Here is an 18,122-nt window from a genome sequence, read left to right on the forward strand (position 1 = left end):
CCCTCTGCCAGCTCCTGGGAAGCCACTGCAGAAGCAAGCCAGTCCCAGAGCACGACTTTCCCCACATTCCTGGGAGCCAATGACAGGGTCACTTCCGTGTGAGAACATGACAGGCCAGCAGCAGGGACATGACCCAGATATGGGCCTGTAAGGTCAGTGCTACTTCAGTACCTGATAGACAAGAACCAGGCACATGGCTTCAGTGCTGACTGTGAGGTCACTTCCGCCTCAGTACCTGACAGGCCATCAGCAGGCTCTTGGCTGGTGTAGGTTCTTGTGAAGTCACCTCTGCCTGTGCTGCTGTTAGGCCAGAAGCAGGTTAATGGCGTCATTGTTGTCTGTGAGGTCACTGATGCCTGAAGAAATGACAGGCCGCTGGCAGGCACAGGATCAGCAAAGCGGCTGTGATGTCATTCCGATATGAGAAGCTTATAGACCAACATCAGGAAGATGGCTGTGAAATGTATTGTGAGGCCACTTCTGCCTGAGCACCTGATAGGCAAGTAGCAGGAAGGTGCTTGGGATGTTGACTGTGAGGTCACTGCTGCTTCAGTACCTGATACTCCAAAAGTGGGACATGGTTGTGATGCTGAGAGTGAGCTCACGTCCTTCTCTATAGATTGCATGCCGTCAGCATGCCCTTGCTTGCTGTTGGTTCATGTGAAGTCACCTCTGTCTGCTGCTGATAGGCCAGAAGCAGGTTTATGGCTTGAGTGTAGGCTGTGAGGTCACTTCTGCCTGAGTCCCGGACAGGCCAGCAGCAGGAAGGGCATCAGCAAAGCAGCTGTGAGGTCACTTCAGCCTGAGCAGCTGAGCAGCAGCAACAGGACTGTGAAATGGCTGGTGAGGCCACTTCTGTCTCTGAAGCAGACAGGCCAGAAAGGCGCTGGCCTTGCAGGGCTGTTCCCTGCTGGGCTGGGGCTCTCCAGGGAGGCCTGAGCCGCCCCCAGGCTGCACTGGGCAGGGGGGGCTTGTGCTGGGATCCCACTGCCATGGATCCAGCAGGGTGCCTGGAGCGCGTGGAATAGACTCATCACCGAGTTCATGCAAGCAGGGATTTGATTGGCTTCTTCGGGACTTTTTGGACACTGGAAGAAAGAAACTGCTGTTGCATTTAGAAAGAAACACTTATCAGCTGGTAGAAATGAAGCGCACACAGCACAGAGCTACGAAACCACAGTTCCTGCAGTTGTGTGGGGAGTCTGTTGTTCTGCACAAGTGCTCTGTCATGAAATATATATATATATAATCAATACACACACATATATACACACATATATGTGGATATACATAAATACATATCACAGAAATATATACAAATCATAAATATGTGTGTGTGAGTGTGTGTATGTGTGTGTGTGTGTGTGTGTATATATATATATTCTTTACGTGTCTAGGAACTACAGAAGGCATTCCTGAGCATCATCCTTTTTTTTTTTTTTTTTTAATTGGGAGAATAGGTGTTTTCACCACTGGAGAAAGACATTTAGCCAAATCAGGATATTCAGGAGAGCTTTGCACAGACTTGTAGAGTCTCCTGTGCTGTGTGGTAGGAGGCAGACTTAAGAATATAACGTGTTCCCATCAAATCACAAAATGCAAGGGAATGTGTTTCAGCACTAATTTGGAAGCTGTACCAGTGCGAGTGAGGGATATGGACTATTCAGGGAAGTTAACCAACATCTCTTGTCTTTCAGGTGGTATTAATCATATTTTAAAAGAGGATGCAATGTACAGTGATGAGGAATCACCTTCAGGGTTCTGAGGCTGAATTGTCTCATCAAATGCCTACTAGACAAGAGGAAACATTCCTTACCTGCAGCAGGTAAATGTCTGTGTCCCTTGGATTCAAACTGTTGGGTCTTTGTAAACAGTCTTGGCTGTTTTAAGAGTGAGGGGTGGGAGAACAAAAAGTAGAGAAAGCTGGTTGGGAAGGGAAGGTTATATCAATACATGGAAGAAGTAAGCATGGAGCTGAAACTCGGTACTGGAGTTCCAAATAAAGTACATTGTTATTACTGTCCAAAAGGAAGGACCGAGCCTCCACCAGAAAGATCCACAGACTCTTAGTCATGTTGACTTAAAACACAGTATTCCTGAAGTGACTCAAAACCAAGGAAATGTGTTGTCCATCCTTTTAGGTATATAAATAAATAAATAAATGAAATATGGGTTTGTGTAGCCAAAGAGCTGGAGAGCCAGGCTAGAGGCAAAGGTCTCCCCTGGAGCCTGCAGGAATAGGTGCTCTGGAGAAGTTGGCAGCTCCTACCCTGGGCCTGTCTGCTCTGTTTGCTAGCACCACCTCCCCTGAAGAAAGATGCACTCTGGCACCTTTTCGCTTCTTTAATCGCCTAGGATTCATTGACTCAAGTGAGGTAGGTGTCACTCATGGTAAGGAGGTGGCCTGGTTTTAATGTGCTTCCTATCATTTCTGCCTGAAAATCCACATTTCTTTTAGACTGAAGGACATCAAATGATGCTGTTGTGCATGACCGTTGTTTCCATTCCAAATTCAACAGTCAGGAGGTTGCTGGCAGCTCAGGGAGCTGGAAGATGCTCTTCATAAACTTTTCTCCATGGCAAGAGCTCCTGCTGACCTCAGTGGGATTCAGACTGTGGTTTTCGTCTCCTCATAAGACTCTGTAGCTCCCAGGAGGTGGTTCTGCATCAGCTTGACTGCAGCTCATGCCCTTCTCCTAACCTCCTTTCTTGTAACGCTGCTTTTTTTTTTTTTTTTTTTTGCAGGAGGTGGGGGGAAGAAATGTGTTTCCTTTCTTTCATTGTACTTAAGAGGAACAGTTATTGTACGCTTGTTGATTAGTGTAAACATTTTCTTTAGTTGTGTACATTTACCAAATATGAACAATGCTGCAGCCTGAAATGCCCCATTGGAGGCACTAAAAGCATTTCAGCACTTCTATTTGTACATCTATGCCTTTTTCTCAAGAAGAAAGTTATAGCATAAATAGACTTGGTGCTGATGTGTTCCTTTTTACTTCTGGGCAGGAAATGTATTCTGTTCTTTGGCATCCCTGTATTACAGCATCTGGACCTTTAGTGGAAGCACTTGAGAGCCATTAAAGCATGGACAGACATGTTACATGGTTGGATGTTCATCTGCCACATAAGAGGATTATCTCCCTTTGGGTTGTGTGATGGCTGCCTCTGTGGTCATCTACCAGTAATGTCTAGTCAGTGCCCACACCTACTGCTAGCACTTTCCTCCTGGGGACCAGAACTGCCTAAGTGTTGCTCATCTGATCAGACACACAGAGAAATGCATCCTGGGAAAGGATGCTTGCTGCTTTGGTCATGGGGTAGAGGCTTATCTGCTTATGCGCTTGAGGTACCACCTGCAGGCAATGGCCTTTGATCTTCCTGAGCAAGGAACCTGGTTGGAAGGAGCCTCTGGAAACGAGACAGCAGGCTGTGAGCTGGGGAGCTCTTCAGACAGGTTGAAGGTTGTCACTTCTTATAAAATGAACTTTGAAATTATGACTCAAAACCACGCTGCTTTGACAGTGCCTGCCCTCAGCTTTCCTGCCTGTGTCATGCTGCTTGTGTTCAATGCTGACTTGGACACCAGCATCTGGGAAGCCCAAAGGACAGCACCAACTATCATTTATATTCCACATGTCCGTGTACAGTGGGAGGCTGTTGGACTCTCATTGAAAGCTGCATTTACTACACTGTTACAGAAGGGTCCAGCATAGGCACCAGTTTGGTAGCTTGCAACACCAGCTGGATGCCATGCAAATCTCCCCAAAGAGCTCTTCCTATCAGTAGCTTTCCTTTTTCGGTTTCCTGTTCAGTTATGTATCTTGAAGCACCTGAATGCTGTGCTTTCCCAAGCAAAAGGATACAGCCATCATGAGGGCACCCTACCTGAATCTTCTAGAATTTTCTGTGGCAGCAAACAGCACTGAAAACATTTGTCCAGAGTGTTTTCTGAGTCCAGAGATTCACCCAGACCCAGCCTTCCCCCCATTCCCACACACACAGGCTTCTTAGACAGATGTTTAATTTTGCCTAGGAGAATAATTCTGGCAATTTCAAGATAGTTATTTATATCCTGAATCAAACGTATGCAATGTTTGCAAAGTGCAGGCAATCAAGATCTGTTTGCCAATAGCATGCCTTCTAACAGTCTGCCTTTGCAAAAGATAGGTGTCACAGTGTTCGTAGTAGAAATGGCTTTAGCATTTGAATGCCTTAACTACAATATCAGTTCTTTCTTCATAAGGGCCAAATCTCTACAAATTAGGAATCTGAATTCCATATTGTGTTTTGGTCACTTTGGGAGGACCACTACACCGATTTCCATCAGCAGACTTCAGTAGGAGTACATCCTCCACTTTCTAGACTTCTGGGAGCTGGCGTTGAAGGAAGGTGTTTACAAGGTGAAGCAGGTTACTCTTCTGATGATGATGTTTTCCTGAATACAGAAACACAAATCTTAACCGGATGTGCTTATCCCGCATCATCCTTTTCTGCAGAGCTGCTGCCCAGCTGGGCACTGCCCAGCCTGTATCACTGCAGGGTGTTGGTCTGCCCCAGGGGCAGGACCTGGCGTTTGATTTTTGAATTTAATAAAGTTCATGGCAACCCATTCCCCCCATCTGCTGAGGTCCATCTGGATGGCAGCCCTCGAGCTTATGATAGTTCTCTTGGTGAGGTGCCATCTGCAAATATGATGAGAGTTGTGTTCTCCAGGTCGCTGATGAATGTCTTAGACAGGACAGGTCCCAGTACAGACCCCTGTGTGCTCCACCTGTCACTGGCTTCCAGGTAAAGCACCACTCAGTCACAAAAAAACTCTAAGCTCAATCATCCAACCAGCTTTTAACCCATCTGGTTGTCTGCCCAGCCTATCATAATGCCCTATTTGTATACAAGAATATTCTTGGAGACAGCGTCAAACTCCTTGCTAAAATCATCGTAAATGACACCTACTCTCCTCTCCTCACCAAGTACAGATCTTTTATCACAGAAGGCAATCAGGTGGTCAGGAATCATTTCTCTGCACTAAATCCATGCTGGCTTCTTCTCCTTCAGGTGCCCAGAAATGTGATGCAAGACGATTCACTCCATGAAACACTCCTCACCAAAGAGAGGCTGAACAGCCTGCAGCCCCCTGCGTTGTCCTTGTGGCCTTTTCTGATGATGGGCACAACATACCCCTTCTCCTGCTCATTGGGACCTCCCCTGATCTCCACAACATTTCAAAGATGATAGAGACGAGCCTTGTTGTGAGAGCAGCCAGCCCTCTCAATGTCGTCAGGTGCAGCCCATCCAGTCCCAGAGACTTGTATGGGTTGAGTTCTTGCAAGTCATCCCTTGCTCCGTCATCACCCAGCATTGGTTGCTTCTTTTTTCCCCTCTGGACTCCTGACTAGGCACAACAGCCTAGGAGAACTTATTGGTGTAGACTAAAGCCAAGAAGGCCTTGAGCTCCTCACACCCATCTGCATCTGCTGTTAATAGATTCCTTGCCTGATCCAGCAGGGAGCCAACATTTTCCTTTTTACTCTTTTCCTGTAACTGAAGCTGTAGCAGTTCTTCTTCATGCTCTTGATGTTCCCTGCAATGGGCAATCCTAGGGGAGCTTTGGCTTCCCTAACACCATCCCTTCTCGCTGGACAGTATTTCTAAATACCATCTTGCAGCCTCTCCTTCCTTCTGCTTCCTTATTGCCCTGGAGCTCAGTCCTGAGTTCCCAGTGTAGCCACGCCGATCTCCCAAGATGTCTGCTAGTTCTACTGAGTACCACTATGGACTATTTTTGTGCTTGCTGGGTGCTGTCCTTAAAGACCTGCTGGCTTTCCTGAGCTGCTGGGCCCTTCAGAACTGCCTCCCATGGGATCCCCCACCAGTCTCCTCAACAGGCCCAACTCTGCCCCTCTGAAGTCCAGGATCTGTGCTCCTCTGCTATCCTTCCTCACTCCACTCAGGATCTGGAACTCTACTTTTCCTTCATCACCGGAGGCAAGGCAGACACTGACTGTACCATCCCTGATCAGTCCCTCCCTGTTTGAAGTTTTCAGATACAAAGAAGCATCACAAATCGTGCATTTGTGCTCAGAAGCTGTCCCTGATGCCCTCCAGAAACCTCCTGGCCTGCTTGCACTCTGCTGTTTGGCCTTCCAGTTCATGTCAGGGGGATTAAAGTCCCCCCGATAAGAACCAGGGTCTGTGATCCACAGACTTACTCACACTGCTTAAAGGAGACTGCGTCCACCTCCTCACCCTGATTGGATGGTCTGTACCTCCCATTGCGATGTCACCCTTGTCACCCACAAGCTCTCACCCAAACCCTTGCCTTAATGTGTGAAGAGCTCCACATATCTGAGCTGTCCCTTCACACAAAGGGCATCCCCTTTCCTCATCTTCCCCGTTGGTCTCTCCTGAAGAGTTTGTACACTACCATCAGGGCTCTCCTATCGTGCAAGTGATCTCACCACATCTCAGTACTCTAGCAATGTTTCAGTCAGATTAGTCATGGTGAAACCTGTTACCAGGAGCCAAGGACACTGTGTGTGCGATGGCCCCACTTCAGAGCAGAGCAGAGCCATGCTGGTATACAAAGCAGGTGGCAATGTCATGGTGAAAGGAGGTTCCCACTAAGAGAGCAAAGCCTGCAGGGCCCAAGGCCAGGGAGAAACAGAGCTGGGCTGTGCAGGAATGGCAGGAAAGAGGTTTGCTGCCTGAGCTGACTCTGCAGCACCTTGGGGCCTGTGACAGAGGTGAACCAATATCCGGGCAGGATAAGGTGCCACTGAAGAAGTCCCTGGCCTGGACAGCCTGTGATCCAGTGACCCTGTTGACCTCATTAGCACAGTCCCTGTTTATGTCATCTGGGGGTGAAAAGAGGGTCAGGGAGAAGAGAACTAGAAGGTCTTAAGAGTGAAGGGACATGAGTGGAGACCTTGGTGTGATGTGCCTCCCGTTTATGCAGTACGCTTAGCTGTGGGCAGTACAGACTGTGCCCGAAGGCAGAGGTAGGATTCATTTGTTTGGGCCCTGGGACACTTGCCCAGCACCACTCCAAACAGGCAGGGCTTTCCTCTAGGGGCCATACTGTATGTGCTAGAAACATGCAGTTGTGCTGGACACCGCAGACATCTGACATGGCCCTGCCAGCCTTTTTTTATGTCATTACATGTAGTGTCTGCCCTGGATTACATCAGGATTTTGCACTGTAGGGATCTGCTTGTGTCACAGCTTCCTAGTGAGTGGGGCTCTATCAGTATTAGGCGTCTGGGGTCATTTGAGATGGCCAAGGAAATTCCCCACCTGGCCCCCACCTCATGCTCCAGAAGGATGTGGGTCTCATAGTTGCTCCATCAGAGCAAGCAGACACTGACACATGACTTGGACCACCTCTGTCTCCTCAACTGTCCCCAGCTGTTTGTGTGGGAGGAACTGATCCCACCCTCCATCTCAGGTGATTATAATGGGAGCTTAGACAGGGATCTCACACACAGACATCTATTTTGTGTATACTTTGGCCTGGGCAAGGAGAATCCCACCTCCTGCTTTTTTTTGATGTTCGTAGGAGAGCGCTGAATCCCACTGCATGCTGGGGGCTTCTAAATAGGCATGTGATGCCCAGATTGACTCATCTGAATCAAAACCTGAACCATGGGTCGAGTAGCTTCCCGTCTAGTTAGGAGTAAGACATTTCCACCTCTTGCAGATAACCATCCTGTGATGAGACAAATTGTAATGCTGGAATCAGTTTCCCTTCAGTGTTGAGAAACAGAACAATGGTGATGATTTTAGTCTACTTCAGGGAACATTTCCCAGGAGAAGGGAGCACAAGGGACAGAGGAAGTCAGGACTTCAGCTGGGCCCCTGCTCCTGGGCAGGGCCAGGTTCCTGCAATGGAAGGAGCTGATGGCAACCTGGCAGCACTGCTGAGAGAGAGCTGTGTCTAGAGGCAGCTCCTCTGCAAAGAGCAGCAGGGCTCTGGGCACTGCCTGCTGCTGCTGACATGAGATGAGAAGTGAAAGGCAGTGTGGAGTGGGAGGCCAGAGGAGAGTTCACTGTGGGAGGAATCTTCACAGCTCCTGACATGGTAAGTCTCTGGCTGCAGGGCAATGCTCCTGAGGTTCCTGGAGGGATCTTCTAAACCCATCCCATCCTATGACTGATAGATTCAGTCATGAATTCAGTGACTTCTGGTCTGTGAGAAACTTCAGGAAACCCCTTCAACCCCACCTCAGCCTACAAACAGCACCAGCAGCACCTTGACTGCTTTATGAGTTGTTCTGACCTGCTCCTTAGGACCTGTGAGAACAGAGAAACCTGTGCCCAGTGCCCTGTCCTGGGTGGTTTCTGTAGGGCAGAATGGAGCACACAGAGTGTGGGATGGGGTCTGTGAGCAGCGGCAAGGAAAAGATGTTGGGACAGAGTAAGAGCTGGCAGCAGGGACAGTGCCGGGTGGCAGAGATGGGCAGGGAATGAGAGGGAACTGCGAACAGAATTGTCCTAGGAGAATGGATCTGAGCAAGTCTTACTCAGTCTCTCCAATGCAGACAGCTTCTTCCGAACAAGCCCCCCATGTCTCTTCTCTGACCCAGCAGAGCCTCTGCCCTGACAGCCATGGAGTCCAGGAGCTGAGAGTGACTGCCCTGAGTTGTCACCATCTGTGAGGCAGCATGCCCAGCTGGGTAAGGTGAAGGCTTTCCTGAGGGCCCATCTGCTCCTCTCTCCTTGCCTCCCTTGGCAGCAGGATCATGGGGTTGCTCCTTGTTTCCCCTCCTCTCCATGCTGCTCCTGTTCTTCTCTTGGGCTCCCTGGGGTTCAGGGTTTTCAGCTGCAGTTCAGACACCTGCCCTGCGAGTTGTGGAACAGAGGGGTCTGCTTGGGAGTGAGGTGTCTGCAGCACCCTTCTAGTCTCTGTGGCTCCAGGAAATGCAGTCTGTGGGGTTGGGAATTGAGCTGACTCTCCCTTAAGGAGAGCCCATCCTCAGTCCTTAATGTCCTTTGACCATTTCCCTGTCATGTCCTGCCAGGCTTTGAGCTGCCCTCCAGAAGGGCACCGCTGCCTCATAGCATCTCTGTTGTGTCCAAGAGACCTGTGAGGAATCTGCAGAGATGCTGAGAGCATGGAAATGGTGTTGGGAAACTGTATATGGGCATCTGAAAAGAGCCCTGTGTGTCCCTGGCTAGAAGGGGAGTGTGGAGACGTCCCTCTGGTGCCCTGAGAAAGGGAGAGATGGTTGGAGATCTGCAGTTTATAACTGGACTTGTCTGCTCTCAGCAGGGGCTGGTTTCTTTTCAGGGCAACATATGGGAGTGATCATCCCCCAGCTCCAAGAGGTGCGAGCAAATGACAGCTGGGAATGAGGCTAATAGACAGACAAGCTGTCCTCACTCTGCACCAAGCGACAGGGAATGCATTTTTCTCAGGATTCACAGTAGAAATGCTGAGAATTTTTTCCTTTGAGGGTCACTCCGCAGGGGTGACAGGGGCATCTCAAAGAAAATAAACACTGCTAAAAAATCCCCCAAACTCTGTTCCTCAACCCTCATTCTTTAGAAGTGGTGGTGCAGATGCTGAAAAGCCCTTCCACATGCCCAGTGGATTTCACCTGAGAGGAACTGTGACTGTCCGAGCTAGTCACCCCCATTCCCATGTATCCCACCACTATACAGCTGGACTGACTCCTGTGGAGCTCATGGGCAGAAGTCCCTGCTCCTCATAACACACTCCGCCAGTGCAAAGTGGAGCTCAAGCAAGGGAGCTGCGCACAGATCCTCTCCATAAAGAGAGAGGCAATGTTGGGGGGGGGGGGTGCATGAGAATTGCAACATTTGGGGATTTTTTTACTTGAAAAGTCTTTCCTAACTTCTCAATGTCTTTTCTTCTTTGGACAGTACCTCATGCCCAGAGATAGCAAAATGTCCAACAGCAGCTCCCTCAATGAGTTCCTCCTCCTGGCACTTGCGGACACACGGGAGCTGCAGCTCTTTCACTTCTCACTCTTCCTGGGCATCTACCTGGCTGCCCTCCTGGGCAACGGCCTCATCATCACAGCTGTAGCCTGCGACCACCGCCTCCACACCCCCATGTACTTCTTCCTCCTCAAACTCTCCCTCCTCGACCTTGGCTCCATCTCCACCACTGTCCCCAAATCCATGGCCAATTCCCTGTGGGACACCAGGGCCATTTCCGACTCAGGATGTGCTTCCCAGGTCTTCCTGGTTTTCATCTTGTTTGGAGGGGAGTATTCTCTTCTCACTGTCATGGCTTATGACCGCTTTGTTGCCATCTGCAAACCCCTGCACTACGGGACCATCATGGGCAGCAGAGCTTGTGTCAGAATGGCAGCAGCTGCCTGGGCCAGTGGTTTTCTCAATTTAGTGCTGCACACTGCTACCACATTTTCAATACCACTCTGCCAAGGTAATGTCATGGAGCAGTTCTTTTGTGAAGTTCCTGAGATCCTCAAGCTCTCCTGCTCAGACTCCTACCTCAGGGAGGTTGGGCTTATTGTGGTTAGTGCCTGTTTAGACTTTGGATGTGTTGTTTTCATTGTGCTGTCCTACGTGCAGATCTTCACTGCTGTGCTGAGGATCCCCTCTGAGCTGGGACGACACAAAGCCTTTTCCATGTGCCTCCCTCACCTGGCCGTGGTCTCCCTGTTTCTTAGCACTATTGTGTTTGCCTTTCTAAAGCCCTCCTCCCTCTCCTCCCCAACTCTGGATCTGATGGTGGCTGTTCTGTACTCGGTGGTGCCTCCAGCAGTGAACCCTCTCATCTACAGCATGAGGAACAAGGAGCTCACTGAGGAAACTGGTTCAGTAGGTACAATGGCAGCACCAATAACTCTCCCATGTGCATCTGCTCCTCATTCCCAGGGTATTTGGCAACATAGCTAGCTGTTGCTCATGTCTTTCTTTCTCGCTTACTTTTCTCTGTTACATTCTCCTAACAGAAACAAATATCTTGCTTTGTGCCACTTGTCCTCAGGAATCTCTCATTCGAATCTGATCAAGAGACCATGCTGAAGCAGGAAGCCAGACTTCTCCCTTCATCAGCAGAGATGGGAGAACCTCCGAGCCCACTAGTCTGAGCTCCTTGGATGCCTTCAGTGCAATGAGGAGAGTTTCCCTTTGCAGTGTGTCTTTTGGTGCAGACACCAAGGGAGCTCAGGGGCACAGAGTCAGGCTCAGATGAGTACAGGCTTGGGCAGACCATGGGTCCTGTGTCCATTAGGAGAGCTCAGGTCCTGTGGCCACAGTCAGGGTATGATCTCACACCCCTCTCCTGTGAGGGTGGCAGCCGACTGTCACCATGGGCTGGTCCCTTCCCTCTACAGCCTTCCAACACTCCAAGCAGAGCGAGAGTGGAAAGGAGGAGAGTCTGGATGAAGTCTGTGGGGACAGACCCTCTGCTCCTCAGGACCGTTCCCCCACTGCCACAGCAGGCATTTCCTCACTGCAGCCTTTGCATGGGGCCTGCAGCTTTCTTGGAGACACGTCTACCAACAGCAGCAGGACTTTTTTTTCCAGGGATTTTCTCCTCATTTCCACACTGTCCTCTGTGGTCTGATATGTGTAGATGGCCCCAGTGCTCTTGTAACGTGCTGGTGGTAGGTTTGTGCTTCCCTGTGCATTCCTGTGAGCTCAGGCAGGACCAGGCATTGGGTGCATTTAGGGCAGACCTGGCCTGCACAAGAACATTGCTATAATAAAAGGGGATCCCCTCCATCACGTGCCTGAAGTCTTGCCTTTCTTCAGAAGCTGCAGTCAAAAATACACCCAAAGAAATTGCACCTCAAAAGAGTCTGCTGCTCTGCTTGTGACCTCCATGGGATGCGGGGGACAAGCTCAGAGTCTCCATGTGATCTGATAGGGACTGAGGGCTGGATGCAGGGTTCATCTGTTGGTGACCAGTGCCAGTGGAGATGGGGAATGGTCTCTGAATTTCCTGCCCGAGCCTGTCCCAGAGGTGACAGTGCTGATGAGAGATGCCCATCCTTGTGGAGGGGAATCTGAGCCCCCAGGAGAGCTCAGGGGATCTCCAGGGACAGCGTGTGCCTGGTGTGGGCAGTGAGTGGAGCCTCACAAAGTGAGGGACGGTCCCTGGTGCAGTAACCAGAAGGTAGAGCACTAAATGCAGATATGCATGGGGAAAGGAGGGCTCTGCAGGCTCAGGAAAGGCAGTGGGGAGCCAGGAGGCGCAGGGAAGGGTCACTGGAGAGTGATTCCTGCACCCTCAGGGAAGAATCACAGGCTGGAGCCTTGCCTGAGTTATGCTGTGGACATGCCTGTGCCTGGCCCTGCACCTCCCACATCTGGACCTGTCCTTGTCCCCATCCTGCTGTCCTGACTCCCATCTCTACCTCAAACCTGCCTGCACACTGCAGTCAAGAAAGCCTTAGAAAGGGATGCTGGGACCCGAGCAGCACCCAGAGAGGGTTTTAGGTGCAAAAGATGACCATATATCCACAGCAACGCTTGTCTGACAGCCAATTTAAAGGTGTAAGGAGAGCTTCAGATTTGGACCCCTACTCAGCTAACACTGCACGCAGAGACTTAGCTGGACGAAAAAGTGAGGGAGGCCACTTGGGTCTGATTTTACAATGCACAGTTAGGAGAGGCAGCTCCAGCTCCCTTGAGAGCTGCGCTGGAGCCTTTCAGGAGTGGGCTGAGGTGGGGCTGTCACTGCCAGGGTGGGTGGGGAGAGGGCAGCTCCCCTCTTCCATGCTGGGTCTGGGTCTGAGGCTGGGTCTGGGCACAGCTTTTCCCTGTAGAGCTCCCTGAGGAGCCACTCCGGGTGATCCTCCACCTCTGCCCTGGCAGCAGCACCAGTGTTCAGGGTGCTGGAGTGGAAATGCACAAGGGTGGAAGGGGGACGAGCTGCCCAGGGGGGAGCATCAAGACCTTGTCTGTGCACGCAGGGTTGGAGTGAGGAAAGGCAGATCTCAGGTGGAGCTGGCACCAGAGACCTTGGACATGGAAAGGGCTGGAGTATTATTAAGTGACTCTTAAATGATCCCCCAGTGTCTGAGGGGTCTGAGCACCTGGCCCCTGCCCAGCCCAGGCTGTGCCACATGTAGGAGGTAGCAGACAGCCATGTTCTGGGATCTGCCGTGGGGTGGTACAGAAGAGAGGCTGTGCAAGGCTGGCCTTTTCTCCTGTGTCTGGATACGGAGACCTGCAGGAGGACGGAGCTGGCCATACACCACCCCACAGCTGGGGTGAGCAGCCAGTGCTGGAAAGGGGTGATGTGAGGGGCTGGTCTGGGATGATGGCCATGGGGCAGCTTTCCCAGTGTGTCCATGCAACACAGGGAACCACCTGGGCTCTTCTCTTCTGCACCCGCCATGTCCTGGTGCCTTTCCCAGGAGACCTGCATTTGCCCTGCAAGCACATGGCCGTGTGCTCCCACACTGCCGTTCACACAGAGTAGCTGCCTGCTGGCATTTTTCCTCTCCCAGGCCCTTTCCAGACCACCCCAGACCCTCCCCAGCTCTCCCCACCTGCCCTGCCCTCTCCCCAGACCACTCAGCAGAGCAACCCAGGCTGGGGGTGGCCCCACAGCAGTGCCCACCTCAGGGGACTGTAGAGCTCTGGGCACTCACACCACAGCCCCAGTCCCTTTGAAGGGCACAGCAGGTCGTGGGGGGCAGAGAGGGGTGTCAGCCTCCCCATCAGCCCCCGGGGGGCTGGGGGCCAGCAATGGCACAAGGAAATGGAGGCCACTCACTCCATGTCTCCACTGCTCTCATCACCAGGAGATCCTTAACCTTGGCTGCCTGCAGCCCCTCTGGGCAGCCCCTCTGCCCAGCACAGCACAGGAGTCCTGGCCCCGGGGCTCCTCAGGCAGCTCCAGTGACAGAGCAGCCTGCCCTGAGCTGACAAACATGGAAGTTGCTATATACAGTTCAATCCCAATACCAATGTGATCCCCATTCCCGGTCTCTATACTACGCTCACATCACGACCCTGGGTGTCCCCAGTTGCCAGGCAGGAATACATGGGTTGAAGGCAGCTCAAGCCTGTTGCTCTCTTTGAAATTCCTTTGGTAGGTGTTCAGGTTTTACACTCTGTGTTGGGCTGGGCCCCATACACACTTCCCCCAAGGTGCCCTGGTTCTCTCAGGGAGACATTCACACTCTTGAAGACCTCAGGAAGAAGTGTTTGCACCAGCTGATGCCCTCGGCAGATGCAGCTGCTCATCTAACACACAGGCCACCCTCTGGTGCCTTTATGTTGAGACACAGTCAGCTCTGGGTGCCCCAGCTGTGGTGAATGAGCCACCTCCCACCTTCTCCCCTGAGCTCCATGGGCACCTCGCCCTGCCTGTCCCCCCTGAGCCTTCTCCCATTGGAGTGGTCATTTGTTGGGGACACATGGCCGGGACTGGGTGGCAGCTGGGATGTAGCACATCCAGGGATGGGGGTGACAGCAGGGATGTACCATGGCAGGGATGGGGGGGGATGACAGCTGGGCAATGCCATTGGTATGTCTGCACATCACTCAGGTCACATCCTGTCCCTCCCAGACACCAGTTGGCTCACTGCCTCCACTTGCTAGCTGATTGGCCGGCCGGCGCAGGCAGGGCAGGGCCTCCCTGCAGGGCTGTGGGGTCACTGAGGGCTGCCTGGAGAGCTGCCTCTGGGGGGATATTCACAGTGCGGGGTCACAGCCTTTTCCCTGTGAAAAGGCATGGAAAAGTGGGACAAGAGGCAGGAGATGCACAGCAAACTGCATGAGAAACAAGCAGAAATGGCTGGGGAACAATGACAGGAGACATGCGTGAAACCTGATCTTGGCTACCTCCCAAGCCCGTTTTTTTGTTAAAGGGCATCAGCAACGTTTTGAAGGGGCTGACACTATCTGATCGACTTTCACAGATCCCCTCTATGAGAATCCACAGGGAAGAAGAGGGTTGGGATTCCTGTTCGCCAGTTCAGACGTGTCCAGGGAAGGGGCTCAATTCATTGCCCACTCATTGATCTCTGTATGGACTTGTTGGGGGTATCCAAGACACACCCATGAAACCCATTCTTCGGTTTAGGGAAGTTGGCCAAAAGACCACCACCTTTAGAGCGAGTTTTTCCCTCTCATGGGATGGGTGCACCCAGAGGGAAGGTGAATCACCTCCAGGAGTGCTGCGCCTTGCAGGCAAGACAGTAACTGTCGAGTCAGGTGTCTCATTTGGGGGTCCTCTGCCCTTGGGTGAAATGAATCCTGCAACACCTTCCCAAGCATGTGTGTCTCCCATTAATGCCTCCATCTCAAGGGTCCCCTTCACTCCCATTATGGCTGGTGGATGCAAAGAGGAGTTTGGGGATCACAGTTCATCTTGGTCCAAAAAGCCCTCCTAGAAAGGGGGAAAGCAATTGCCCTCTGGAAGAGTCATCCCCTTGCAGTGTGCGTAAAGATGGACAAGCTACCCATCTCCCATCACAGAGTAGATGTCACATGTGCTACCCTGTGATCTGAGACCAACAATCCATTCTTGTTTCCATCTTTCACCTTTTCCAGATAAGCTGCTTTCCCAATCCATGTCCTTTGCTGCCTGCCATTGACCAGCTAGAGGAAGCAAAACCTCTCCATAATGCTAGGCACATCCCTCTTTGCTTTTTTCTTGCAATCCGGGTCTAAAATCTCCAAACCTGAATAAAATCCCAACACATGGGAATGTTTAACTGTACCTGAGATTAGGACTGAATGTAAGGGCGCAAAGTGTCTGCAGTGATCTTCCTCTTGTTTTAGTGGTACCTCTGACCCCTTTAATAAAGTTCAGGTTATGATGTCACTGGAGGGTAGATGAGAGGTGCAGTACACATGGGCCCTGAGATGGGAATGTCCCATTTTGGCCTGTCAGGGTAGAGAGTGGGCACCAATGGCGGGGAAAGTGATGGACAACCTGGAGCGGTGGACTACGTGCCTACAAAGTACTTTCAGGATTTTCTTGGGTCAAAAGCTGACTCTGCTGGCCTGATTGCAGTGGGATAGAAAGGCATTTTCTGCTGATGAGCTCCCAGGGACAGGTGTTATCACCATGGACACCTACACAACTCCTCCGAGGGCCACCCCAGGTACTGAAAGAGGAGTTGAAAACAGTGCTTTACACATTAGCAGGCGTGGATATTTTTGGCTACCCTTTCATCTCACCAAAGGCTTTCTGTTGACCCAGGAGCCTTCTCCACCGGAGATGACCCCCAGAGTCCCTGGAGAGACCACAGACAAAAAAGAGGTGCTCTGAAGGGACACTGCACGTGCCCATTGCACTCAACATGGGCTGCATCACAGACAGGCGGGCACTGAAGTCCCTGCCTGCAAGAGTGAGTGCTGTTGCCCATGCTTGATGCCCATGCTTGTCGCCATGCTTTCAGATGCCCTGAGGTCTCCCTACAGTATCCACTTGCAGCAGCAGTCCTAGCAGGTCTCTTCAACACGTTCCCTCGCTATCTGCCAGGAACCCACAGATGTCTGGGAGACTTGAGGCCATCTCAAATGACAGGAGACATGTTTGGGCAACTCTGCCAGCATGTGCATTTCCGTTGGATAGAAGAGTAACGAGGACTAAGGGCTGAGACTCCAACCTCTGCCCTGGAACTGGCAGTCAGGGAAATACTGCCCGTCCCAATCTCCTTCCCTGTTCCTCTCACATTTCACCTCAGATGAATTCCTTGTCACCACAGGACTAGAAAATGACAACATTGCAATATTTCCCATGTACAGCAACACCACTTTATTAGCTGTAAAGGAAGCACCAAGAATGGTTCGTTGTTTCCATTCTCCTCTAAATCATACATTTAATTGCTGAAGGAAATCTATACTCTTTTCTCTTCTGTTTTCCACCCATATTCTCAGTGCCGTCTTCTTCTCAAGGGATATGTACTGTGCACCACACATTTCCCATGTAGACTTGTATAAACCAACAGTGTTTTGTATGCAATAGAGCACAAAGCTATGAGCTCTGGGTGCAAGCCAGAGCTTTCCTGAACACCTTTCCCAGGGCCTCCCTGACCTCCCGGTTCCGCAGGCTGTAGATGAGGGGATTAACCAGGGGCGTGAGGACGGTGTAGAAAAAGGAGAACACTTTGTTGAGCTGCCTAAGTTTGGGGGTTCTGGGTAGTGTATAGACAATGATGAGGGTGCCATAGAAAATGCAGACAACTGTAAGGTGAGAGGAGCAGGTGGAGAAGGCCTTCTGCCTGCCCACATTGGACGAGATCCTCAGGATGGCAGCTATGATGCACATGTAGGAGGCCAGAGTGAACAGGAAGGGGATGACTACATCCAGGATAGATATGATGAAAGTTAGCAGTGTGACCACCCTGGTGTCATTGCAGGAGAGCTCCAGCAGTGGGGTAAGATCACATAAGAAGTGGTCCATTGCCTGGAGACCGCAGAATTTCAGCTGGGGTAAGAAAGAAGAGAATGTTGTAGCGATAAGGAATCCCACTAGCCAAGACGCTGCTGCCAGCTGTAGAGAGACCTTCCAGGTCATGAGGCTGGCATAAAGCAGGGGCTGGCAGATGGCCAAGTACCGATCATAGGACATGACTGCCAGCAGGTAACACTCGGTAACTACAAAAGAGGCAAAAAAATAGAATTGTACAATACAGCCCTGAGCAGAGATGGTGCTGTCCCCAGTCAGGAAGCTGGCCAGCAGCCGGGGCAGGATGGTGGAGCTGTAGCAGGTCTCCAAGGAGGAGAGATTGCTGAGGAAGAAGTACATGGGGGTGTGCAGATGCCGATCTGCCACCACCAGTGCAACGATGAGGATGTTCCCAACTACAGTCAACAAGTAGATGATGAGCGAGAGGAGGAAGAGTGGTGTCTGGAGTGAGGGGACATTCCCCATTCCCAGCAGGAGAAATTCCGTAGGAGATGTGCAATTGTCCCATTCCCCTTTCTCCAAGTTGCACCTTGGATCCCTCATTTTTCTTTTGCCAGCAAGACAACCTACAAGAAAGAACATTTGTTTTATTCTTTCTTTCTTGTATAAAAGAATTGTGCAGGAAGCTTCTGTCAGAGAAAACATGGACTCTGGCACTTCTCTGACAGCATCTGTGTTCCCTTTAGGGCCTCCATGACTAGTGAAAGAGTAGTATATGGCTTTTCCAGAGAGTTAAACAGTACATCTTAAA

At 51.1% G+C, this 18,122-nt stretch overlaps 1 protein-coding gene across 1 annotated transcript; it reads right to left on the reverse strand.

Annotated features, from left to right (window-relative positions):
• Window positions 1-16,936: 16,936 nt before the first annotated feature.
• On the reverse strand, window positions 16,937-17,914 carry LOC136996056 (olfactory receptor 5B21-like). The gene has a single exon (XM_067317051.1). It carries the CDS (start codon window positions 17,912-17,914, stop codon window positions 16,937-16,939), a length of 978 nt encoding a protein of 325 aa, XP_067173152.1.
• Between the last annotated feature and the right edge of the window lie 208 nt (window positions 17,915-18,122).

The sequence above is a fragment of the Apteryx mantelli genome, unplaced genomic scaffold, assembly GCF_036417845.1.
Source record: "Apteryx mantelli isolate bAptMan1 unplaced genomic scaffold, bAptMan1.hap1 HAP1_SCAFFOLD_20, whole genome shotgun sequence".
Classification (NCBI taxonomy): domain Eukaryota; kingdom Metazoa; phylum Chordata; class Aves; order Apterygiformes; family Apterygidae; genus Apteryx; species Apteryx mantelli.